The 26669-nt window shown below is 38.0% G+C and overlaps 1 protein-coding gene across 1 annotated transcript in view; it reads right to left on the bottom strand.

Moving 5' to 3' along the window:
- Positions 1–26669, bottom strand: part of RYR2 (ryanodine receptor 2) — an 813831-nt gene that overhangs the window by 460736 nt on the left and 326426 nt on the right. Inside the window, exons 6-10 of the mRNA XM_065922240.1 lie at positions 20821–20895; positions 17881–17959; positions 14864–14976; positions 6249–6348; positions 5443–5539 (exon numbers count right to left, since the gene is read on the bottom strand). Of these exons, the coding sequence (XP_065778312.1) occupies positions 5443–5539; positions 6249–6348; positions 14864–14976; positions 17881–17959; positions 20821–20895 (464 nt within the window). The remainder of the gene's footprint in view (positions 1–5442; positions 5540–6248; positions 6349–14863; positions 14977–17880; positions 17960–20820; positions 20896–26669) is intronic.

Genomic DNA, 26669 nt, shown 5'->3' on the forward strand with positions numbered 1-26669 from the left:
GTTATATGTATATAACTGAGTCACATTCTTACAGAAAGACTGGCACAACACTGTACATCAACTATACTTAAATAAGAAATTTAGAAAAGAATAATACCGGGATGGGGGAGAAGTCTTCAATAAAGATGCAATGGAAAATTGGACCCAGAATAACATCAAAATGTCTTCAACATTTCCCCAAGTTTTCTCAGAAATGATTAATAACCAACAATCTAAAGAATTAGCAGGAGACATTATCATGCTAAGTGAACTAAGTCAGAAAGAGAAAGACAAATTTAATATGATATTCCTTATACATGGAAATCTAAAAAAAATGATACAATTGAAGTTATTTACAAAACAGAAACAAGACTCACAAAATAAACTTACTGTTTCCAAAGGGACAAGGTGGAAGGGGGATGGACAAATTAGAAGTTTGAGATTAACACACACACAATATAAAATAATCAATAAGAACCTACTGTATAGCATAGGGAACTCTACTCAATACTCCACAATAACCTACATGGGGAAAGAATCTGAAAAATAGATACATATATATGTATGACTGAATCACTTTGGTGCATACCTGAAAACTAACACAACGTTGTAAATCAACTATATTCCAATATAAAATAATAATTAAAAAAATGAAGGACTCCCTCCCTCCAAAAAATGAGTTAGCAGTAAATCTGCTCTTTAAGCATCATGTTTCATAAAACACCTCTTTAACATACAGATTCCCTGGAATTCCTGGTGGTCCATGAGTTAGGACTCTGTGCTTTCACTGCAGGGGGCATGGGTTCGACATAACTGAGCAATGCAATTAAAAAAAAATTCTCTAATATCCAGGAGAGGTGGAAAACTGAAGTCACTGCCAGTGAGCTTAGTCTGGGAAATCTGGGATGTATCTGATGCTGAATATTATCATTTGAAAGTGAGAATTAAAAACTATGCTCATCCATTCCTGGGTTTTAAAGCTGATCAAGAAAGAGGGATCCTTCTCCACTACAAACCAACCACATTCAGTTCAAAACAGTTGAGGATTTTCTTTGCTATAGTTTAGCTTCCCTTTCTCTACAATCTACGCTCTACCATTCTTTCATTGGCATACCCAGGGTCCCTCAAATGCTTCCATATCTGACTAAATGCTGTTCTTCTAAATAATAGTGATAACAGTAACAACAAAAGCAATAATACATTTGTTGATCTCTTAATATGCATCAAGATTTTATGTGCATTTTCTTATTGAACCTTCACAATCATCCCATGAAGTAGCAGCTAGTATTTAAACTGCATTTTATAGAGGAGAAAAATCATGTTTAAAGAAATTTAGTCATCTTCATGAGTCACACAACTAGTAAGGGGCAGAGGAGAGGCCCACACCTAGGTCTGTCTAATTCTATATCCCTAATCTCTACAGTAACTGTACAAACAGTAGAAGGGCTCAAAAAATCACTTGGCTTAAGTGCTTGATTTAACAAGTCAGAAATTAAGACTCCAAAGACTATGGCACAGTGTCTCTTGGCTCCTAAGTCTCTATGATTATATTATAGCATCGAACACATCTACACCAATGATCCTCCTTTGGACTCCATAGGACTCCATAACTTCCCTGGTTCTCCACTTAACTTATCATTCTGGCTTTCTAGCAACTCTCCTTTGCCTGTCCATGTTCTAAGTGTCAGCCTTCTCTAGGACTCCAGCCTCAGCCTCCTCCCTAGTTTGTCTGCAAGGTTTTGCAAACTGCAAAAATAAACATTTATTTTTTTAATTGGAGTATAATTGCCTTAAAATGTTGTGTTGGTTTCTGCTGTACAACAGTGTGAATTAGCTATAAATATACATATATTCCCTCCTTTTTGAGCCTCCCTCCCGCCTCCCCATTCCACTATTCTCAGTCATCACAGAGCACCAAGCTGAGCTCCCTGTGCTACACACAGCAGCTTCCCGCTATCTATCTATTTTACACACTGTAGCATATATGTGTTAATGCTGCTCTCTAAATTCTCCCCACCTTCTCCCACGGTATATCCATAAGTCTGTTCTCTGTCTGCATCTCTATTCCTGCCCTGCAAATCGGTTAATCAGTACCATTTTTCTAGAGTCCCATACAACGTTCTTCTCTTTCTGACTTCACTTCATTCTGTATGACAAACTCTAGCTTCATCCACATCACTACAAATGGTCTAATTTCATTCTTTTTTTTTTTTTTTTCGAGTTTTAAAAATCACCACAATTGCTGATGAGGGAACAAGCTTTGACTTCTTGGAAGTATAGTTTCTTTTTTTTTTTTTTCTCATTTATTTTTATTAGTTGGAGGCTAATCACTTTACAATATTGTAGTGGTTTTTGTCATACATTGACATGAATCAGCAATGGATTTACATGTGTTCCCCATTCCAATCCCCCCTCCCACCTCCCTCTCCACTCCATCCCTCCAGGTCTTCCCAGTGCACCAGCCCTGAGCACTTGTCTCATGCATCCAACCTGGGCTGGTGATCTGTTTCACCCTTGATAGTATACTTGTTTCAATGCTGTTCTCTCAGAACATCCCACCCTCACCTTCTCCCACAGAGTCCAAAAGTATGTTCTGTACATCTGTGTCTCTTTTTCTGTTTTGCATATAGGGTTATCGTTACCATCTTTCTAAATTCCATATATATGCATTACTATACTGTATTGGTCTTTATCTTTCTGGCTTACTTCACTCTGTATAATGGGCTCCAGTTTCATCCATCTCATTAGAACTGATTCAAACGAATTATTTTTAATGGCTGAGTAATATTCCATTGTGTGTATGTACATTACACACATTATCCATTATCCATTCGTCTGCTGATGGGCATCTAGGTTGCTTCCATGTCCTGGCTATTATAAACAGTGCTGCGATGAACATTGGGGTGCACGTGTTTCTTTCAGATCTGGTTTCCTCGGTGTGTATGCCCAGGAGTGGGATTGCTGGATCGTATGGCAGTTTTATTTCCAGTATTTTAAGAAATCTCCACACTGTTCTCCATAGTGGCTGTACTAGTTTGCATTCCCACCAATAGTGTAAGAGGGTTCCCTTTTCTCCACACCCTCTCCAGCATTTATTGCTTGTAGACTTTTGGATAGCAGTCATCCTGACTGGCGTGTAATGGTACCTCATTGTGGTTTTGATTTGCATTTCTCTGATAATGAGTGATGTTAAGAAAGAAAGAAAGTGAAGTTGCTCAGTCATGTCTGACTCTTTGTTACCCCATGGACTGTAGCCTGCCAGGCTCCTCTGTCCATGGAATTTTCCAGGCAAGAGTACTGGGGTGGGTTGCCATTTCCTTCTCCACGGGATCTTCCCAACCCAGGGATCGAACCCGGGTCTCCCGCACTGCAGGCAGACGCTTTACCATCTGAGCCACCAGAGAAGCCCTTTTTTTTTATGGCTGACTAATATTGCATTGTATATATGTAACATAACTTCTTTATCCATTCATCTGTCGATGGACATCTAGGTTGCTCTTTGCATACTTTTCAAAGCTATGCCCAAGTTGCTAAACATACCCCTGTAATTACAGTTCCTTCCTCTCTATACAGGTCTTCCATTCCTTCAACTACCCTACATGCATCTGTGATTCATATCCAACCCAAGCTTTGTCTGAGCTAAAGACTCAAAAATTCCAATTTCCCATAGACCCTTTATTTCCCATGACCCTTTGTGCTCACCAGTGTCCAAAATCTCATTCAGTCCTTCATACCATACCATACTGTATCTCCTAGAGTCTTTAACATCATCTCTCCTTTGAATCAGAAACATCAGCTCACCCTTAACTCTCTCTCAGCGACTACATTGAGTTCATCCCTAAACCAGTCAATCAATCTGACCTGAAATGTCTCTGGATCAGGTCATCCTATTCTAATGGCCACTGTCCAAGCTAAGCTTCTCTGTTTCTCCCACATGAATGACTACATCAGCCTTCTGCTTTAAGTGCATTGGTTTCCTTGATCCACAATCTCTCTACCTCTGGTCTAAGTTCCTCTTGTTCATCAGAGCAACACTTTTCAAAGATACTGACTATGTTATCCCTGCTCATTCCCACAGAATCCTTCCCAACTAACTCAGAGCAAGAGCCAGCCCATGGTTATGGCACTAAGGAGTCTTCAGAAGCTGATCCAACTCCTCCCTCCTGTCTAATTTCTATCCTTCCATCCTGCCCCTCATCACTCCAGAATAATTACTATTTCCAGGACACACTTCTGTTCATATTTTTGTTTGGAATTAATCCCTCAAAACAACAGCTTTTTGAAGTCCCTCTCATTTTCATACAAACCCTTATCAACACCATCAACATCTTCCTAGCCTACTATAAGCAGCACTTTTTAGTTTAGGAAATTTTTACAGGCTCTGTGTTTCACACTTCGCCATAACTAGCTCTGCCTGGCAAGAGAGGTTAAGACTAGTATCCATGTCTCAAACTGATTTTTTCCCAAAGTTTACCAGCTAGTTAAATGATTGATATTAATTTTCTAAATGTTTTCATTTCTAAATATTCATATATTATTAGAAATCTCCACCAAAAGACTTAAAGCCATGTAATAAATCGCCCAGCTCATCCTTCTCTCACAGTTCTCTCTTATGTATCCTACCATATCCCTTCATTAATTTGTGAGGCAAATAAAACATTCAAATCACCCTAAATATTTTTATGGTTTTTTATTACCTTGTGCACTTTTTCCTGTGATCCAGAGTACTTCTATCTTGGCCCAGTGTCAAATAATATTAACACAAGAGCAGTATTAAAATCACATAAAATATTAGGGGAAATGATTAACTTTTTTACTTATGTCAGGTGGCACTGGTGGTAAAGAGCCCGCCTGCCAATGTAGGAGACATAAGGGACACAGGTTCGATCCCTAGGACAGCAAGGTCCCTGAAAGGGGGCATGGCAACCCACTCCAGTATTCTTACCTAGAGAATCCCATGAACAGAGGAGCCTGGCAGGCTATATAGTCCATAAGATCGCAAAGAGTTAGACATGACTGAAGCAACTTAGCACACACATCAGTCAATGGGAGGTAACAGAAAAAGGTCCTGAACTTCTGGGTAGTTTGAGAACTCTGACTTTGAAACTGAATTTGAGACTAAAAACTCCAGAAAGAGAATTCATCAAAAAAAAAAAAAGAACATTTAATGAATCCCTAAGTAGTTAAATGAGCACACCTCCCACTCAGTTTCTTGTATTCAATGCATCTAACCATGTTTTCATTATACAAAAATTTTCAGCAACTCTATTGATAGGCAGCAAAAACCTAATATGAGAAAAAATTTCAGAGGAGATCAATAAATGGATCACTTCAGTGGACAGATAAACAATAATGGCCCACTTTCTATTACATGAATGGCCTGAACAGACATATCCTTAAATTATAAAAATTATGTCAAAACATGAAAATGCAAGGCTTAAAGCACTGAGCCCAGATACCAACCTCCGCTGCTCTTCACCGTGTTCTCCTGAAGGGACCGTGAGGCATTCATCCATGTGTCCATGAAGCAACCTGAGGACGTCACCACCAATCAGATACCCTAGAAGGATCGAAACGCAGTTACATTTGAACTGTCATCATCGGATAGTGAAGGCTAAACAGATCATCTGATCTGATCTCCTATTTTCACAGACAGAGACACAGAAGTCTGGTAAGGAGTAAGTACTGGACCGAAATCGCAGAGATGGGTGGGGTCACCTGTCTTCCACTCCTGAACCCTGGGTTTCCAAGTCCCAGAGTCAGTGATATTCCCACTACTATACGTGACCTCAGCCTCATAAAAGCATCCACTAAACATACAAACCTAAATAGGCTCAGATTTGAACTTATGTAAGTGAGAATAATCAGAACAAACTGATACATCCCAAGAAAATCCTGATGCCCAAGCATTGCTGTGATCCAGCACTAAGTCACACACCCTGGAAGATGAGAAATCTTGACCTTAGCCTAACTAAGCAATACCCTGAGGCCAAGACATGGAGAAAATAACCGCTAGAAAGCTAGCACTTAAAGTACACACAAGAATAAGCTAAAGTTGACAATAGTGTAAAAATAAGGAGAGCTAAATCTTAACACAAACTTCACTTTTAAGTAGCAATTGAAATAAGTTTCTTAAATGTCATGTATCTTCATTATAGAATATTTTGACACAAACAGCTCTAATTTATTTGCTCATTATCACAGTTTCAAAAGTGACTCTCAACTCTGTATCAGGGACCAGCCTCCTAGTGGAAGTGGAGTTTTTTTACCTTGGGCTGCTTCACTTCCTGAGCTGATGGGGGCCACGCTCCAGAGGGTCTGCTGGAAAGCAGCATCCACGTGCAAGCTGCCGTTACCGTAAGACAAGTGCTGCAGGAGAGGCAAAAGGAGGCATCACTACAGGCTCTGGGTAAATCTTAACATGCAAGTGCTTCTGGCCACTCAAACTGCACACTGCAGATTTGGAAACGTCCACAGAGAAACTCTGTTTCAATCCTGTCACCAGAAATGAAGAGACTAGTAGAATAAAAGTTAAGAGTTTATATCTAACTTTGGGTATTTTTCAGCTTCCTTCTAAGCATTACTACTCAAGTCACTAATCGGAAATCATACAAATTAAAGTAATAAAAATAAATTTGTGAAAACGGACTATTCTTTTGTAAAGGCTTACTATACAGACAGAGGGCACTTATCATTAAAACTACAATTAAGGTTTTAGATATTACACCAAGACAGTGTTTTGACAGTGAAGTAGGTGAATCTATAGGACTGATATGTCTTGGTTTTACGGGGTCCTTTAGGAACTTTTATCTACAATTTGACATAATAGTCATTAGATGACCATACTTCCTGCTGCTGCTAAGTCACGTCAGTCCTGTCTGACTCTGTGAGACCCCACAGACGGCAGCCCATCAGGCTCCCATCCCTGGGATTCTCCAGGCAAGAACACTGGAGTGGGTTGCCATTTCCTTCTCCAAGGCATGAAAGTGAAAAGTGAAAGTGAAGTCACTCAGTCATGTCTGACTCTTCGTGACCCCCATGGACTGTAGCCTACCAAGCTCCTTCGTCCATGGGATTTCCCAGGCAAGAGTACTGGAGTGGACTGCAATTGCTTTCTCCAGGCAATACTTCCTAATAGTATCAAAAATCAGGGCAATAAATGTCTTTCAAAATTCATTCATTTCAAATTTCAGATTTTCCTGTTTAAAATCAAATGTATTAAAAGATGGTCATATTTTACATCTTTAAGAGCCATAATTGATGAACTCTGAAATGACAAGTAAAGAAAAACAAAATTATGGATACAACCAAATGCCTTGCTTATTTCCTTAACCATTACCTGGCTGCTGCTGGAACAACCACCTGTTCTCTCAGAGTCATCTCAGTAAACATCACCAACATTCCTATAATATTCCTGCAACATTTTCCAATTTTGATAACAATAGCTTAAACTTTTAAAGATTTTAACTGCACTAGAACTTTTTCAGAAATCTGACTCTCCTAGTTAAATAAAGAGCAACCACAGCATGAAAAGTCACACTGGTATATGTCACAGGTCCTTTTAATACCCAAAGGTCTCTCCTACCTAAATATACAAATATTTATTATATATAATATTTATACTAAATACACTAAGTTACCAGCACACACAGGTACTTCATTTTCTTTATCTTAAAAACAAAATCAAAGAAATTTGTGACATTTGACATATATGTAATTATCTAGAAAATAATTTTTTCAGTCAGTAAAATTAAGAGTAAATGCATCAGATTCAGCAATAACATGCTCTTACCCCTCACCCCCACACCCTCCTCTTCACCTGAACCTGTCACTCTTAAGCAAAATTTCAGTTGAGATGCCTTTACTGATTTAATTTCTTCTCTGATATGTTAAAATTCTTTAACTGTTTACAAATAAATCACATGCCAGCTGCTTCTACAACCAAGAAAAATATATTTTCTTTCATAGCCTTCAACATACAACATTATCCTTTAGTGTATTTTTATTTCTCCCTCCTGTAAGCTATCTGGCACAGGCTCACAACCGTATTCCTTGCATCTGAAAGGGTTATAATAAAGAAGTAAGTGCAGAAGCCAACCAGAACTTTCAAATCAAAGTAGCATAAACTTTAAAGACTCTAATTTAAATTATTTCATAAACATTCTTATTTCAATGATGAAATCCAGAATAACAGCAAAAGAATAGAAAAATACATACACATTAGCTGAACTGTAATTACAGTGCTACAGGAACTCAGAGATGAGACCTGCCTAATCAGAACCAAGTCCATTGTCCTGGGCCTTGAGGACAGGTGGTGTTTCCACAGGAGAAACTGGGTTCCATGTGGAATGAAGCATTTTAGGAGCCAGTATGATCATTTGGCCTGAATCTCATATTGAAATATTTAGAGATGCTGTCTTCAAAAGTTTGCACATACATTGGATTTGGGTATCTGTATTCATAATGTTAATGTGCTAAGTAAGTGTAAATATACTAAAAATACCAAAACTTTTCTAACCTAGTTCGGAGATTTTCATTCCTAATATTCCAGAAACCTCATAGTTGGAAGTTGCCTGGGCTTTTTTTTTTTTGGGGGGGGGGGGCCTCTAACCTCTAATATGGGAAATAGGATGCAAAGAGGCAGAGATAAAGGAATGTAAGCACAGTAAAGTTTCATCTTTGGGGCATATAGCATATACTTAGAAACAGAGTGAGACAAAGGCCTGCAGACAAGGCAGGTGCCAGATCAAGGACCTTATTGGGAATAAGGAGCCACTGCAATGAAAAGCAGAGACGGCAATGGCACCCCACTCCAGTACTCTTGCCTGGAAAATCCCATGGATGGAGGAGCTGGTAGGCTGCGGTCCATGGGGTTGCCAAGAGTTGGACACGACTGAGCAACTTCACTTTCACTTTTCACTTTCACACATTGGAGAAGGAAATGGCAACCCACTCCAGTGTTCTTGCCTGGAGAATCCCAGGGATGGGGGAGCCTGGTGAGCTGCCATGTATGGGATCACTCGGAGTCAACACAACTGAAGTGACTTAGCAGCAGCAGCAATGAAAAAATAATGGAGGAAGGAGTACTACAATGTAATTTTCAAATCATATCTAAGCCTGAAAGTCAAAGTGTTAATTGCTTAGTTATGTCTGACTCTTCTTGTTATGCAATGTTCTGTCCAAGGAATTCTCTAGGCAAGAATACTGGAGTGGGTAGACATTCCCTTCTCCAAGGGAACTTCCCGACCCAGGGATGGAACTAGGGTCTCCTCTATTGCAGGCATTTCTTTACTGTCTGAGCTACTAGGGAAGCCCAAGATATACAATAAGTATAAGCATAAAAATAGGAAAATCTCAGCTTGTTGGAAAAAAGTTAAAAAAAAAAGCCCTTAAGATCATATTATACCATTTAAAGTTATCTAGATAATATCCACTCTTCTCAAAGAAATATTCTCTACGCATAACTCTTTCGGATGCCTCTATTTAATTTTGCCACTTCACCAAGAAAGGGAAATCTGCATAAGAACCACACTGTCTGAATTCACAGGTCTGTGAGGTAAAATATTCAGAAGGCAGTAACAGTTTCAGTAACTAGCACTAAGATGAGTTATCCTTAAAGCAAAAACAGATGTCCAAGGCTGAAAGCACAGTTGGCCTTAGGCTGAAACATGCAACTGCTCTCAAACGTACACACCTTCCAGGGCACTGGAGGGACCTGGGAAGAGTCATCTGCTCCCTTCTATCGCCTTGATTCGCATGTTAGTGACTCTAGAGTTCTCACAGACACATGAATCATATGAGGAGCTTCCCCAAAAAAGGAAGATTTGGGGAATTTCCCTGACAATTCAGTGGTTAAAACTTCACCTTCCAGTGCAAGGGGGTGCAGGTTCGATTCCTGGTCTGGGAGCTACAATCCCACATGTCTCAAGACCAAAAAAACAAAACAAAACAGAAGCAATACTGTAACAAAATCAATAAAGATTTTTTAAATGGTCTATATTAAAAATCTTATTAAAAAGACAAATTTGAATTCATGAGGTGGGGCCAGTCGGGGGATGGGGGTGGACAACCAAGGCCACTAATCCAAGAAGCATGCTTTGAGTAACAAGATTTTATATGATAGAAGCACACAATCTCAGGCTTAGAGAAGATGCTACAAATCACCTCCCAGGAGATCTCAACCTGGAATCCACTTTGATACCTTCCGTTTCCTTTGTAATTCAGTGTACACATTGTATGCATTTTAAAAGCTAATGAGATAAGGAATATCTGACTGCCCAAAAGGTTTAAAGCACAAAAATTTTTAAGAATATCCAAATTCAACCTTTATCTGAGGCATTCATTCACTCATTTATTTCTCTCTCATTAAGGGCCAGGCACTTTGGGTCCTAGTGATGTGAGACTCTGGAAAAATGATCCTCCAGCGACAGGAAACACAAGTAAACAAGATACATCACCCTTCAGGCTTCATTTTTTTAATTCTGAGGAAAAAAAAAAATGAGAGACACAGAGAGATGTTCTTTTCAAATGGAACATGGAACAGTCTATGTTTTCATTACCTGAACCACAGAGGAAAAAAAAAGGTGACTGCGGTCATTCTAGCTATCAATATTTTCATGCAACTTGAGGCAGCTCAGTAACTTATACAATCAAACCACCTAGCATTTCTTATCAGAAATAGAGAGGTTAGTACGAGAGAAGGAAATTTTTACGAGCCTTAGAATAGCTTTGTTTTAAGCATTTTTCATCACTTTCGATTGTGAGGTTCTGCTTTTCCCAATTTACTTTTAGACAGTTGTTTGGTAATATTTTCATGAATTTTTTTAAAAAAATCTATCTGTTTCTATAGGTGACAGAGAAAATTATTCAAAAATTAATGTTTCAAATGAGAGCAATCCAATCTATGGGTTGAAAATTCCTGTGCATACCTGGCTGATTTTATATCTTTCTAACACAAATAAGAGTTGTTTTACATGCTTTACTTTATTTTGTTCAGTTTGAAATAGATTCACAGTAGTAGCTATTCGATCATGTTTCCTCTCTTTTAAATTGTATTGTTCTCTTATAATTTAAGCTGCTTTGCTAAAGCCTTTTTTAAAAAAAAATAAATAAATCATTCCAACGGGGAGAAAAAATTTCCCCGTCACTTTGGATATTCCTGAAAAATGGAAGAAGGTATCATTTTTTGTATTAAAATATGAAACAGGAAGCTTGGAAAACATTATTTTGGATAAGGGGTTTGCAATCTTTTCTGGAGATAAGATCCTTTATTCCTAGGAAATCCTGTAAAGAGGTTCAACACTTGAAGCAGAAGGCAGAGCACCCCAGGAGAAGCCTGGGGCTCCAGGAGTCCAGCACAGTGCCCTTTCGTCCAAAGACAGAGGAGAGAGAAAAATCAGTCCTTCAATCAGTTTCAATCAATTTACCATCCCAACAGATGTAACCTTGATTAGAGCAGCAAGTGAACAATTAGATAGTTTAACCTTAGCTTAACAATCACTGTTAGTGAAGAGAAATTAGATCAAAGGCCAACTACCAGAAATGACTTAAAAAAAAAAATCAATGACTGGCAATGCTTATTTTCAGTAGTTAGTTATAACTGCTGTGTTTTCAGTCAAATTTCTCAACTAATTTTTAACCATATCAGAACCTTCTCAACAAATGACTCTTGCTTACACACGACAGACCTTTATTTAAAATCAACTGTTACATCAGAGTCTGTTTACTACTCACTTCCCCTCCTTCTCGTCTTCTGGTTAAATATCTAAAGTTCCTTTAACTATTCTTAATAGGTACAAATCGCCCAGGTAAATAAAGATAACAATTTTTAGATGTGTCGTAGAGCTCAAAGTCTTGTCTGGATTAAGCATTCAAATCTCTTAATATCCCTGTAAATGGAGCTATTACACAGATCCAAAAGATGAAGAAACAGAGAGTTTGAAGAGGTTATGTGATTAGCCCAAGCTCATGCTTATCGGACTCTGTACTAACAAACAAGTGTGTGTATGTGAGAATATATGCAATCCATTTTCAATTATTCAGGTTCAGTATGTGGATTATTCCACCGCTACTGTTTATTCCAATGTCTTTTATTTCCTCACATTTTACGCTTTCACTTGCTCCAGATCCTTCTAACTAAGCACCATGTGGTCCTTGAATCCATGAACATAAGACTCCATATTCTTACTATAATCACCCATGTGGAAATGGAAGGTAATAATTAACTATGCCTAAATCCATTCAAACATCCCTCAGCTTCTCTAACCTAAACTTGAACACTAAGTTACTGTCTTAACAATATTCTCCTATAGTTCCATGGGCTTGGTCTATTTTTTCACTACTTTTTCAAGGGCAGAAACCATGTGTAATATGTGGTTGTTCCTGTGATTTCTATTATTATATGTGAGGTCCATAGAGATAACCACTAAAATCACTGACTTCATCACCAAATGAAAGTAAATTTTTAACAATCTTTTGGTCACCTATATGTACTTTTTTTTTTTAATTTACCTATTTTTTAATTGAAGGACAATTGCTTAACAGAATTTTGCTGTTTTCTGTCAAACCTCAACATGAATCAGCCATAGGTATACACACATCCCCTCCCTCTGAACCTCCCCACATCTGCCTCCCCATCCCACTCACCTAGGTTGACACAGAGCCCATTTGAGTTTCCTGAGACATCCAGCAAATTCCACTTGGCTATCCATTTTACATATGGTAATGTACGTTTGCATGCTACTCTCTCCACACATCTCACCCTCTCCTCCCCTCTCACTGTGTCCATAAGTCTGTTTTCTATGTCTGTTTCTCCATTGCTGCCCTGCAAATAAATTCTTCGGTTCCATCTTTCTAGATTCCGTATATATGCATTAGTATATGATATTCATCTTTCTCTTTCTGAATATAAAAGGTTATCAGAGGGACAATCCTGGCAGTGCAGTGGTTGAGACTCCACCCTTCTATGCAGGGAGTACAGATTTAATTCCTGATTGGGGAACTAAGATCCTGCATGAAGGGCAGTGTGGCAAAAAAAAAAAAAAAATTTTAAGGGTTATCAGAAAAGGAATTTAAATAAACTGGCTAAAATGTAACTTGATTTCTAAATGTAATTAGTCATGAAGTTCATTTATTTTCCAAGGTAACAGAAGGGGAACCTCATGCATTACAATTACTACCGTTGTTTGTACAGTGTTCTTTAATTCCAAGAATGTTCAAATTTATCCTCTCATTGCTTCATCACAGTAACTGTGGTGTTAGGGATAACTGTCACCATTTTGCAATGAGGAAGCCAGAATTCATGGAACTATGTGATTCAAGAAATTAGTGGTAGAATTGACACTTAAAAGCCCTGGCCTCAGTGAGATTCTGAATTTTCTACTCCTTCTGTGCATACTGATGCCATCCTGTCAAACTCTGCTCTGTAGTGGGAAGACCAAGTCTGTACAGCAAAAACATGCATAGTTGTGCACAAATAGAAATAAGATATGTGTAGAATTTATATACTGAGAAGTGGGCATGAATTATTTTTATTACTGCTATTGGTTTCCAAGTAAAATGACAACTCAAAATGTCTACCTCCTGATCAAACTACATCAACATCACATACACAGCACAGGCACACAGCAAGGGCTTAATAAAAGCTTACTAGACAAGCCGGCAAACTTGCACTGTCCTAGAAATGTGCGTGGTGTGTTTCCACCTACACTGGTTAGAGAAAAAATGAGAGTGATGCTCCAGGCCCCCCTTTAGCTCTGCATTATTAGCTGCTCCATCTAATAGCTCCTGTCAGTTACATGAGGCCTTGTTTCACCACCTCCCTGTCTTCCTCATTACTTCTTTCCTCAAAGCAAGTAAAACTACACCCTTCCTCTTAGCAATGCTTCGAAAATTGGAATTAATTGTGTTGGTTAGCAAAAACTTACTTGACCCACAAGACCCACTCTATTTAGAGTCTCATAGAGCCAAGGGGTACCAACTACTTTCTTAATTCAAAATCACACACAAATATTTTGATTTAAGGAAGTGGAAATAAACTCAAGCTAATTTATAGAAAATTTATTACAACAACGCTCTGTTTCTGATTTTTGTTTCAGTCATCATCCACTATGATGTCTGGGATTTTTTTATGTGGATATTCATGTAGAGTTTATAATACTCCATTTTTTATTTGTTTACTTTCTCAACTTTAAAATAAAAAATATTTTGCCCTGATATCTTATACACTTCCATTGATTGCAATCTTTTGTGAACTTCTGCATATGATTATTTTTACCAAAAATACAATTTACTAAATAAGTTAAATTAAATAGATAATGACCTTAGCACAAAAATAAAAAATAACTCCTCTGATTAAACATAAACTTCTTTCTTTAATCTCTCATTTCCAGCCCTTCTCCGCTGGAACAATGCAATGTCAGTGAGAGAATTAAACTGTATTTCATTTATTTCTCCTTTCTTAGCATGACAAGTGTTTCTCCTATAATAATTTGCTTTCATAAATAACAAAATAGGTAATCATAGCCTCATTAATACAGTTTTATCATTGGGCACAAAATAACATCTGTGAAATTTCAAAATCCTGATTGGATTGCGTTTACCTGCTGTTGATAAAACAATCCAAGAACAGGCTCTATCAATGTCATGAACATACAGACCAAGGGCATGAAGGAAGTCTGTGTAAATAATCCTGCTAAGCCACACTTCCACACATGTCACATCATTCCTCTACTTATGGAGTTATTTATAACTCATCAAATAGAGATACAGGCTTGTTTCTAAGCAATTTTCCTACATAATTGGCAATCTCAGCTTTAAAGGGATCATCTTACTGACCTGTCACTCATCTTTTTACCAAGTACATGATCTCACTTTCCACACTTACCAGGTACCTTTCAGAGGACACGCTCACTAAGATGAGGTCATCTCCAACCCGCACCTTTTCCCCTTCTGAGCGCTGCTTAGAGGCAGGATGGATGGTCCACCAACAAGCTTCACCTGCACGATGATTGACAAGTGAAACACAAAGAAGTGCCTCTTAGTTTAAAACTTGATGTTCTTGGTCAGTGACTCCAAAATAAAAGAGGGAAATGAAGTAAATCCTCAAAATCACTCTCCTGAAAATAAAACTGTCCTGTTTACACAAACTTTAGAAATTTGAAACAGAATGCAAATTCACCTCATAGACCATGAAAATCAAAAGAATTAGGACAAATTAGCTTTAGAAACTAAAAAAAGAGTGAATATATGCATATGTTTAAATGATTCAGTGTATGGCACACCTGAAACTAACACAACATTGCAAATCAACTGTACTTCAGCGAAAATTTAAAAGGAAGGAGAGAAGAAAGGGAGGGAGGAAAGAAGGGAGGGAGACAGTGACATGCAAAGGTTCTTCTCATAGAAAATTACTGTGACATTTGGGGAAGTGTGGAGTCTCTTTCCCCCACTAAGAACTGCTCTGAAAGAATATTTATTTATGCCAACATAAGACCAAATTCACCGCCACACTGATCCAACTTCGTTCCTTAGACAATCACAAGTCACTAAGCAGCTCACATGGCTCCTTCCAATTATACCCAGTTTTTTATCACTTGATTTTCAAAAGGATTTGGGGTTGTGTTATGTGACAGTTATACTGTGATAATTAAAAAGCTTCTAATTTGGGTGGATATTGATTCAAAATGAGTACAAATATTGTCACTTAAGTTTTACTAACCCTGTGCCTTATTTTAAAATGTAGCAGTTTCTATTAATTTAGGAGTAAAATAGAAGAGAATCCTACAGAATTGTCTAGGATACATTCTAAAAAGACACATTATAAAGCTATCTGAGTAAACATAAAATTAAATAATTTCTTCTAAAACAAATCAAGCATAAGCCTCATGAACCACATAACCGTTCTCCATTCTTCGGTCCCATCATGAAGGACATAAGCGTAAGCATACAATTCTTCAGTCTGCTCATGGTCCCTTTTAAACCTAACTTCTATGGCAAAATGAGAACAGTGATGCATTTGGGCTTGCATGCTAAGTCGTTTCAGTCGTGTCTGACTCTTTGAGACTCTATCAACTGTTATCCATCAGGCTCCTCTGTCCATAAGATTCTCCAGGCAGGAATACTAGAGTGGGTAAGCCAAGCCCTCCTCCGGGGGATCTCCTTGACCTAGGGATCAAAGCCACATCTCTTACGTCTCCTGCATTGGGAGACGGGCTCTTTACCACTAGTGCTACCTGGGAAGCCCCATCTAATAACTATCACTCTCTTTCTCTGTGCCTCCAACTTTATCATTTCTCCATAACACTTATGTTTAGCTTTTTTTTTTTTTTTTTTACTAATTACCAAATGCCAGAACATAAATTCAAGGCATTTGTATGTTTTCTTTACTAGGGTTTTGTCAGCTCCTATTAGCATTTTGAAGGCATTTGCTCAATATTTTGTTACACAAACCAATCTTACTTGACTGTCACCTTGCAGAATTCCTTATCTTCATTCACTCAATTCACATTTTTAGAGTTGTAGGAAGTTTTCCATTCATTCACTCAAACATTGATAAAGCACATGCTATTTGTCAACCACTGCTTTAGTAGCTGGAGATATATCAACAAATATGGGGGGGAAATGTATCTGCCTTATGAGTTTCATTCTGATTGAGGCAGGCACACAACAAACAATAAATATAGTAAATAGTTTGGTAATTCAGAATTAGTATGGAGTTATGGGGAAAATAAAGTAGCATAAGGGAATTAGGGCATAGAGATGAAGGTGACCTTGTTTGGTGAGTTTCACTATTATATAACAGTATCACTGAATGAAAACAAGTTATAGATCATGCACGTGCTTTACTTGTTTTGAGAGGGAACTGAAGACCTTTTTCACATAACTATGTGTTGAAGTAAATTATGGTGAAAAAACTAAAAAAACAAACAAACAAACTAGCCAAAGCACAGAGGAATGGCTGAGAATATATAGAATTAAATAAAAACGAGAGGAATATATTTATCTTTTTGGTGCCTGGGATTCTCAGAATTCCCTGTTAAAGGTAATGTGCTTGTCTATTAAAAAGTTAATTAGGTTGGTAAATAGAACTTTATTTTATCCATTTGTTATCTGTCAAACTTTTAGAGTATGGGAAAGTACTTCAAAAAGGAGGGCAGGTGTGAGTTTCATGTCACCTATAAAAGCAACAACCTGATGCAAGTTGATCTATTTCCTTCCATTCCTTTTTCTAATCGGTCCTTAATCTTTAATTCCAAAGGCAGACATGCTTACTGTAAAAAATAAAAGAATCAAATCATACAGAGGTGGATATAGTGTAAAGTCTTCAGAGCATTGAGAACAAAAGCACAAATAAAATCTATACTCTATTTTGAGTCTTCAAAAGGATAAATATATTAATATATGTAAATAAAAATATATATATATGTAGCATGATGACCCACAGACAAGGAAATGAAGAAGATTTTCATTTTCTGTCTTTTTGGTTGACTGTTGACACTGATTATGTTATATTTGCACACTTAAAAATGTTTTTAAGATGAAATGTAAAAGAAATAAATATGCAATAATACTTTACAAACTAATCAGTGCACGTTAATATGGTTATCAGACAGCAGGGCATGTTGCAAGTACCGTTTTCCTACCCAACTCCATCAAAAGAATAAAGTTTAAAGTCTATAGTTTGCGCATCGAGCTAATTATGTCAGGATGACCTACCAACAGGAACAGTGCACATTTCCTCCTTCTAATAAAATCTTTCCATAGTTAGCCAATGGTTTTATCCTGAAACCGTTCCTAAGAATATTCAGCCAATATATCTTCCATCGGATCTCATGGCGTCTCCCCATCCAGTTCCTGCCAAGCTCTCCTGAACACAGCTTCATCGCAGAACAAGGTGCTCACCTGTTGTATCCTCTTGCAAGCCAACATCAAAAGCCAGCTTATCAGTTGAAGACCGAGAGGTGGACAGGCAGCACAGATACTAAAAGACACAATCAGCAGTCGTCACTAAACACTTCCAGTTCTTTCCAAGTCTAATTCTGAGCACTTAGCATTCACTGGGAGCAATGTTCTAGAGGAAATGTGGGTTGTTGTTGTTTTTTCCCCACTCAGAAAAATATTGCAGAAATATGTCCTGTAGACAAAACGAGACGAGTAACTGGGGATATGTCTCTACATCTCTCATTTTATGTGATATTCATGATCATAAGCAAAAGAACAACCTGATCTGTTAGAAATCTTTCAAGCAGAAATTTGAACACTATTCACTTTTATCTTCTACTTTATTTTCAAATGTTTAAACTCTTTAAAATTCATCTAGAATTGACTGTGGTGTGTAGCATATTGCTTCACTGCAATGAGCCTTTGTCACGTGTATATCTATGTGTGTTTACCTAGGAAGAATGCAGCTCTGCCCAAGATCATCATCTCTGACTCCTCTCTCTGCCTCAAGTTTTCCTAACTGTATATTCTTGGACATAAAGTTTAGGTTCATTTTTCTGGCCAACTCCCCTACTCCCATGCTAACCTCAAAATCTACAGTAAGTGCTACAAGACTGAGAACACAGAGATGAATCTAGAATGAGCTCAAGATACACTGTCATCTACCCCAACCAAATGCAGTGCCTGAAAAAACAGGAACCCTGCCAACAAGCCTCAGGAACAGCTCTGGGGATTAAGCCAGCCCAGACTTCCCAGAATCACTGGACAAGTAATGCAAGACCCAGACAATCCCTACAATGGAAAAGGGTCCACCCAGCTCAGTGGGTGTCTGTGAGTGTAAGGAGGCAAGTGATAAACGGATTGGGGATAGAAGTCAAGTGGAATTTGGTGCCATGAGGGTGTAAATTCAATTAATCAGGAGAATCTGTTCCCTGACTGCAAACCATGGACTCCCAAAGATAAAGAAAAGATGCTTCAAAAGTCCTCGAATATATTCGTAGCTAGTTAGGAGTCTAATCTCAAGACATTGTATTCTCTGAGGTTTACAGACTTTAGATCTAGGCATATTAAATATCAATGCTAATTTGAGAAAAAGTACCAATGTTGTAATACTGACTTATCAGAAAAAAAATGCAGAGTGATTCCTATTAAAGTCTTCTATGATTTTTTCAATTATATTACAGTACCGTGCCCTGGAGTTGTTAACGTACCTTCTCTCCTCCTCTAATGTTCACTGCAACTGCTAGGTAGAGACTATAATTATTCAACTAAATGTTAATTAAATTTTATATGGCAAAGACTAGTCTTTCTTACTACTATATCTAGCACCCAGAACAGTATCTAGCACACAAGACGTGTTGAATAATATTTACTGACTGAATGAGTAAAATTTTCAGATGCATTCGCAGGCTTGGGGAGGTTCAGCAAGGTACCCAAAGCAGTATAGCATACAGGAAAGTAAGCCTCAACCCAGATCTACCAACCAACTTCAGGCTCTTTCCCATCTACTATGTATAGAGAGAGTAGTTATTTAAAAACAGACCCTCATATTTATTATTTTATGTGTTCTGATGGCTCCTGAAAGTGAAATTCTTTCCATGAAGTTTCAATGCATGAGTGCTATATGCAAAAAGGTTATTTTTATACATTTGTCTTATATCCAGTCACTTGAAGTGTTTTCCTTTATTTTACTTCATATCTTAGTAAGTCAGTCAAGATTTCCAGAACAATGTTAGATAGCATATTCTTGGGGTTTGTTTTTGTTCTGTCAAGAATGGACTTAGTGTTTGACAATTAACTATAAGGTTGGCCATTGATTTAACATAAATATTTTCCTCATCATTGAGGAAATAACCATCAATGATCAATTTTCATTAGGAATTGGTACTTTTATTGAAAACCTGTTTCAGTACCTGTTAAGATGATTACATTTTTCTCATCTGACGTACTAATGTGATGTAGTCCATTAATAGCAATGATGTTTTTAAGTCATTATTAAAATCATGTCTATACTTTTCCTATACTTCTCTTCCTATACTTTTCAATTCCATTAAACAGATTTTACACACCAGTATTCATGATGACGAAGACTGATGATTTTTTTCTGTTTTGAGGGGCATTGTTATAGAGACTATGCTTAAGTTTTTGCTCAGAAACAGTCTACTTATTTAGGGAATTATCTCCTTCTTAAAAGTAACAATTATTTTATATTTCCAAGTACTGGACTATCATGTAGTCACTAAACTAAATCTGAAAAAAATTTAAATAACATACTGTGATAATATGTAAAAAAAAAAAAAGCTGTATATGAATTTGGTTATGTAACAAGATATCACTTATACAAAAAAATTGAGATTGAAAATTTTTAAAAAGTCCCCAAGAATTTTCTGCCATTGATGTGATCATGAAGATTTCATTCTTCTGTAATTTCCAAATCTTACAGAATGAATATGCATTGTTTGTATAACTTAACAAAGCTTTCAAAAGAAGGGAATGTTTATATATTTATAATACTTTATACCTATAAGAATATGTATACACACATATATAAATGATAATGAGTAAATTGTGTCTGAGAGGAACCCCACAGATAAATGGATAATTGGGTGTAAGAAGGAGCTGATATGGGGAAAAAAAGAAACTCTCCTCCTAAACCTAGTCTTTCAAAAATAAGATACAAAGATAGAAGTCATACAATGATAGAACTGAAGGACCTGAAAGGTCCTGTAAGCTAACCATCATATTATAAATGAGAAAATAAACAGTGTTCAAAGATATGAGAAAACACACACAACTAAACTTATTAAAGCCATCAGTGGAACAGGGTCATCAAATATTTCCTCGCCCTGTATGCACAGTAGATCACATGGCCACAGAGGAGACGCCGACACGCATACTCACCATGCCGCTGTAGGAGTGCCGCAGCAGTACTGCATGGCCATAGAGGAGCGTTCGGTGGCCGCCACCCTGAGCAGTCTGCACAGAGCAGGGAAAGAGCCGGCAAAGAAAAAAGAGTCAATCTAAGTGTGTAAAATGCTCTCTTATTCTCACGAACATTTTAATGGCAACAAAATAAGAGCTAGTGCCGATGTGGTAGAGAATCCTCTTCCCAATGCAGGAGAGATTTAAGGGAAATGGGTTTGATCTGTGGGTCAGGAAGACTCCCTGGAGGAGGAAATGGCAATCCACTCCAGTATTCTTGCCTGGAAAATTCCATGGAAAGAGGAGTCTGGTGGGCTACAGTCCGTGGGGCTGCAAAGAGACAGACATGGCTGAGCATGCATGCACACAGATGAGCAACGTGCTATGGAAAGAATCCTTAAATTGGGACAAAGATACCGAGGGTAGCTGGGGGCGGGGGGGTGTGGGGGGCTAGCACTTTAATTAGTTCTTAAAGAATGAACATGAGTTCAAAAATATCGTGATTTGTAATTACTGACTCCCAGTTGTTTATTGTCTGTATCTCCCATTACACTCTGGTCCATGTTGAATAGGGACCATGATACTTTGGGCACCATGGTATCTCAGGTACCTTGCAAAATGCCTGGTACACAGTAAGGACTAAATAAGCATTTCTTCAATGACTAAGTCTGATTAAAACACAAAGATCATCAAATGAATCTTCAGGCTTAAAAACCTTTCATACCTTCCAAATGTTTCTAGGAAAAGCATCCAAATACCGTTATCTGAGATAGAAGGTGGGTGTTCACTCATTCACTTGTGTCTGACTCTTTGTGACCTCCATGGACTGCAGCCTGCCTGGCTCCTCTGTCCATGGAATTCTCCAGGCAAGAATATTGGAAAGGGTAGCCATTCCTTTCTCCAGGAGATCTTCCCAACCCAGGGATCGAACCAAGGTCACCTGCATTGCAGGCAGATTCTTTACCTTCTGAACTACCAGGGAGGCCCACATGAGATAGAAGAGTGCTTCTCAAATTCTAGCATGCTTAGAAATCAGCTGGAGAGCTTATGAAAACACAGAACCCTTGGCGTGTCCCTGAGATTCTGATTCAGTAGGTCTGGGATAAATACAGAGACATTGCATTTTAAAAATTTCCCAGTGGTGCAGGTACTATTGTTTGGGGACAACACTGAGTAGCACAAGCATCAAGGACATTTAGTCTCAGCCCTTTCTATCCTTGCCTCCAAATCCCTTTGTGCTCCAAAGAGACATGCTTTCCCTGCCATGAGCTTTCTTGCTGCTCTTAACACATTATCCCTGTCCTCTGTAGTCTTTTCAGCCTCATATGCATGCATGATCAGTTGTGTCGAACTCTCTGCAACCCCATGGACTGCACTCCGCCAGCCTCCTTCTCTCCATGGGGTTTCCCAGGCAAGAATACTGGAGTGGGTTGCCATTTCCTACTACAGGAATCTTCCTAACCCAGGGATGGAACTCCTGTCTCTTGCATTAACAGGGAGATTCTTTACCACCGAGCCACTGGGAAGCAACTCTCAGGCTCATAGATTGTTTTAAAACTCAGGTTAAGGGCTCCCTCCTCTATGAACCTACTTCCTTAGCTGACTTTGAGGAAACTAGATGAGGAGCCGCATCCAAGTGGAGTGCAGGCAGCATGTGAGGATAGGTGCCATAAGAAACAACCGCAGGGTATTAAGAAAGAGGAAGAGACGATGTGATTGAAGGACTGGGTCACGGACCAGGTTAAGATCATGGAAAGTAGAGAACATTACACTAAGGAGTTTTTACTTGTTTCTATAGGAAAAAGATGTCTTTAAGGATGAGTATGAAGATACTGACTTAAACATACTTCAAGAAGTACAGAAGAAAACACGTTAATATTCAATATCATTACACCTTCTTTTTACTAAAAATATATCTCCTTCCTATTATTCCAATTAATTTCTTTTTTAATTTATTTTTTATTGAAGGATAATTGCTTTACAGAATTTTGTTGTTTTCTGTCAAACCTCAACATGAATCAGCCATAGGTATACATACATCCCCTCCCCGTTGAACCTCCCCACCCCACCCCTCTAGGTTGATACAGAGCCCCTGTTTGAGTTTCCTGAGCCACAGAGCAGATTCCCTTTGGCTATCTATTTTACACATGGTAATGTAAGTTTCCATTTACTCTTTCCATACATCTCACCCTCTCCTCCCCTGTCCCCATGTCCATAAGTCTATTATCTACGTCTGTTTCTCCATTCTTGCCCTGTAAATAAATTCTTCAGTACCATTTTTCTAGATTTTGTATATGTGCATTAGCAGGCGATATTTATCTTTCTCTTTCTGACTCATTTCACTCTGTATAATAGGTTCTAGGTTCATCCACCTCATCAGAACTGACTCAAATGTGTTCCTTTTTATGGCTGAGTAAATTCCATTCTGTATATGTACCACAACTTCTTTATGTATTTATCTATTGATAGACATCTAGGTTGCTTCCATGTTCTAGCTATTGTAAATAGTGCTGCAGTGAACAATGGGATACGTGTCGCTTTCAATTTTGGTTTCCTCAGGGTATAGGCCTACGAGTGGGATTGCTGAGTCATATGCTGATTTTATTCCTAGTTTTCTAAGGAATCTTCATACCATCCTCTATAGTGGCTATTACCAATTTAGATTCCCATCAAGAGTGCAAGAGTGTTCCCTTTTCTCCACACCCTCTCCAGCATTTATTGTTTGTAGATTTTTTGATGATGGCCATTCTGACTGGTGTGAGGTGATATATCATTGTGGTTTTGATTTTCAATTCTCTAATAATGAGCGATGTTGAGCATCTTTTCATGCGTTTGTTAACCATCTGAATGTCTTCTTTGAAGAAATGTCTGTTCAGGTGTATTTCCCACATTTTGACTGGGTTGTTTGCTTTCCTGCTATTGACTGTGTATGGGCTGCTTGTATATTTTGGAAATTAATCCTTTATCAGTTGTTTCCTTTGCTATTATTTTCTCCCATTCTGAGGGTTGTCTTTTCACCTTGCTTACAGTTTCCTTTACTGTGCAAAAGTTTTTAAGTTTAAACAGGGCTCACTGTTTACTTTTTTTTTATTTCCATTACTATAGGAGGTGGGTCACAGAGGATCTCGCTTTGATTTACGTCACCAAGTATTCTGCCTATGTTTTCCTCTATACTTTCTGCTGTTACATTAAGGCCTTTAATCTATTTTGAATTTATCTTTGTCTACAGTGTTAGGAAGTGTTCTAATTTCATTCTTTTACATGTAGCTGTCCCGTTTTCCCAAGACCACTTATTGAAGAGGCTGTCTTCGCCTCATTGTATATTCTTGCCTCCTTTGTCAAAAATAAGGTTCCCATAGATGCATGGGTTTATTTCTGGGCTTTTGGTCTTATTCCATTGGTCTATATTTCTTTTTTTATGCCAGTACCATACTGTCTTGGTGACTATAGCTTTGTACTATAATCTGAAATCAGGAAGGTTGATTCCTCTAGCTCCATTCTTCCTTTGAAAGACTGCTTTGGCTATTGAGAGTCTTTTGTGTTTCCATATGAATTATGAAATTTTTTGTTCTAGTAATTTGATACGGATCACAGTGAATCTGTAGATTGCGTTTAGTAGTATAGTCATTTTCACAATATTGATTCTTCCTACCCAGGAACATGGAATATCTCTCCATCTGTTTATGTCGTCTATGATTTCTTTCATCAGTGTCTTATAATTTTCTCTGTATGGTTCTTTTGTCTCCTTAGGTAAGTTTATTCCTAGATATTTAATTCTTTGTGTTACAATTGTGAATGGGATCAATGTCTTAATTTCTCTGATTTTTCCATTGTGAGTATATAGAAAAGGAAGTGATTTCTGTGTATTGATTTTGTATCCTGCAACTTTACTAGATTCACTGATTAGCCCTAGTAATTTTCTGATACTATCTTTAGGGTTTTCTATGTACAGTATTATGTCATCTGCAAACAGAGCTTTACTACTTCTTTTCTGATCTGGATTCCTTTTATTTCTTTTTCTTCTCAGGTTGCTGCATTTAATTTCTTAAAGTAACCTTATTTGTCGATTATGCTTAAAACACTGCCAAACCATTTAAAAACTGATATTAAAAGGCATTAAAATTATAAGAAAAAGTATTTTATCAAAAAATGGAAATAACTTCACGTCCTGAGTGAGAAAGGGAAAAGTCGACTGCAAAATTATATTCCTCCTAAGAATGAGGACCAGTTTAGAGAGTAATTTCATTTTCTGTAAGACGTTTGATTTTTTGTGGCCGAGAAAAATTTATTTACCTTGTCTGATCTGTACTACTTGATAGGACCTTACCTTTTCCTACCATATATAAGTTCCAGAGCTATAGATACAGTTGAAATTTAATGACACTACACAGTCAAGGTAGTTTCTTTGACTTGTAGTTTTTTTGACTTGTCTTCTTGACCAAAACAAGGTATTTCTAAATGAAGAACAAGGCTTCAGATTTAATTAGAATAGTATTGAGTGCTATTTTTTTCTATAAAGCTTTGCTATGCACTTCATATGTTCATATGCATGTATAAACTGTGCTGTGCTTAGTCATTCAGTCATGTCCAAGTCTTTGTGACCCCATGGAACTGTAGCCTGCCAGGATCCTCTGTCCATGGGGATTCTCCAGGCAAGTATACTGAAGTGGGTTGCCATGCCCTCCTCCAGGGGATCTTCCCAACCAAGGGATCAAACCGAGGTCCCCCTCATTGAACGCAGATTCTTTACCATCTGAGCCACCAAGGAAGACCATGAATACTGATGTGGGTAGCCTATCCCTTCTCTAGTGGACCTTCCTGACCCAGGAATCGAACCGGGGTCTCCTGCATTGCAGGTGGATTCTTTACCAACTGAAGGTATAGGTTATCCACTCCATATTTATTTTTTCTTCTCTTTAAAGTAGTATATATTTTTCTTTTCAACTGGAAGTCTAAGGACTTAATAATGTATTAGGACTGTGGCTAGAATAGTCACATGAACAGTATAGTTTGTTTTTTAAACAAACTTAAATGAAAATCTTAATATGTTTATATAGTTACATGAAGCTTCCCTTGCTTTATACAGAGGAATTTCTAGAAATCTCTGAGGGCAAGGATGTCTCCAAGAGTAGAGAGCTAGATGGATAGGTCGGGTCTCTATGTGATTTTTTTTTTCTTTCTTTTTCCCATTTATTTTTTTATTAGTTGGAGGCTAATTACTTTACAATATTGTAGTGGTTTTTGCCATACATTGACATGAATCAGCCATGGATTTACATGTGTTCCCCATCCCGATCCCCCCTCCCACCTCCCTCTCTACCCGATCCCTCTGGGTCTTCCTGGTGCACCAGGGCCAAGCACTTGTCTCATGCATCCAACCTGGGCTGGTGATCTGTTTCACCCTTGATAATACACATGTTTTGATGCTATTCTCTCAAAACATCCCACCCTTGCCTTCTCTCACAGAGTCCAAAAGTCTGCTCTGTACATCTGTGTCTCTTCTTCTGTTTTGCATATAGGGTTATCGTTACCATCTTTCTAAATTCCATATATATGCGTTAGTATACTGTATTGGTCTTTATCTTTATGGCTTACTTCACTCTGTATAATGGGCTCCAGTTTCATCCATCTCAATAGAACTGATTCAAATGAATGCTTTTTAATGGCTGAGTAATATTCCATGGTGTATATGTACCACAGCTTCCTTATCCTTTTGTCTGTGGATGGGCATCTCGGTTGCTTCCATGTCCTGGCTATTATAAACAGTGCTGCGATGAACACTGGGGTGCACGTGTCTCTTACAGATCTGGTTTCCTCGGTGTGTATGC

Source organism: Muntiacus reevesi, chromosome 2, assembly GCF_963930625.1.
Source record: "Muntiacus reevesi chromosome 2, mMunRee1.1, whole genome shotgun sequence".
Taxonomy (NCBI): Eukaryota; Metazoa; Chordata; class Mammalia; order Artiodactyla; family Cervidae; genus Muntiacus; species Muntiacus reevesi.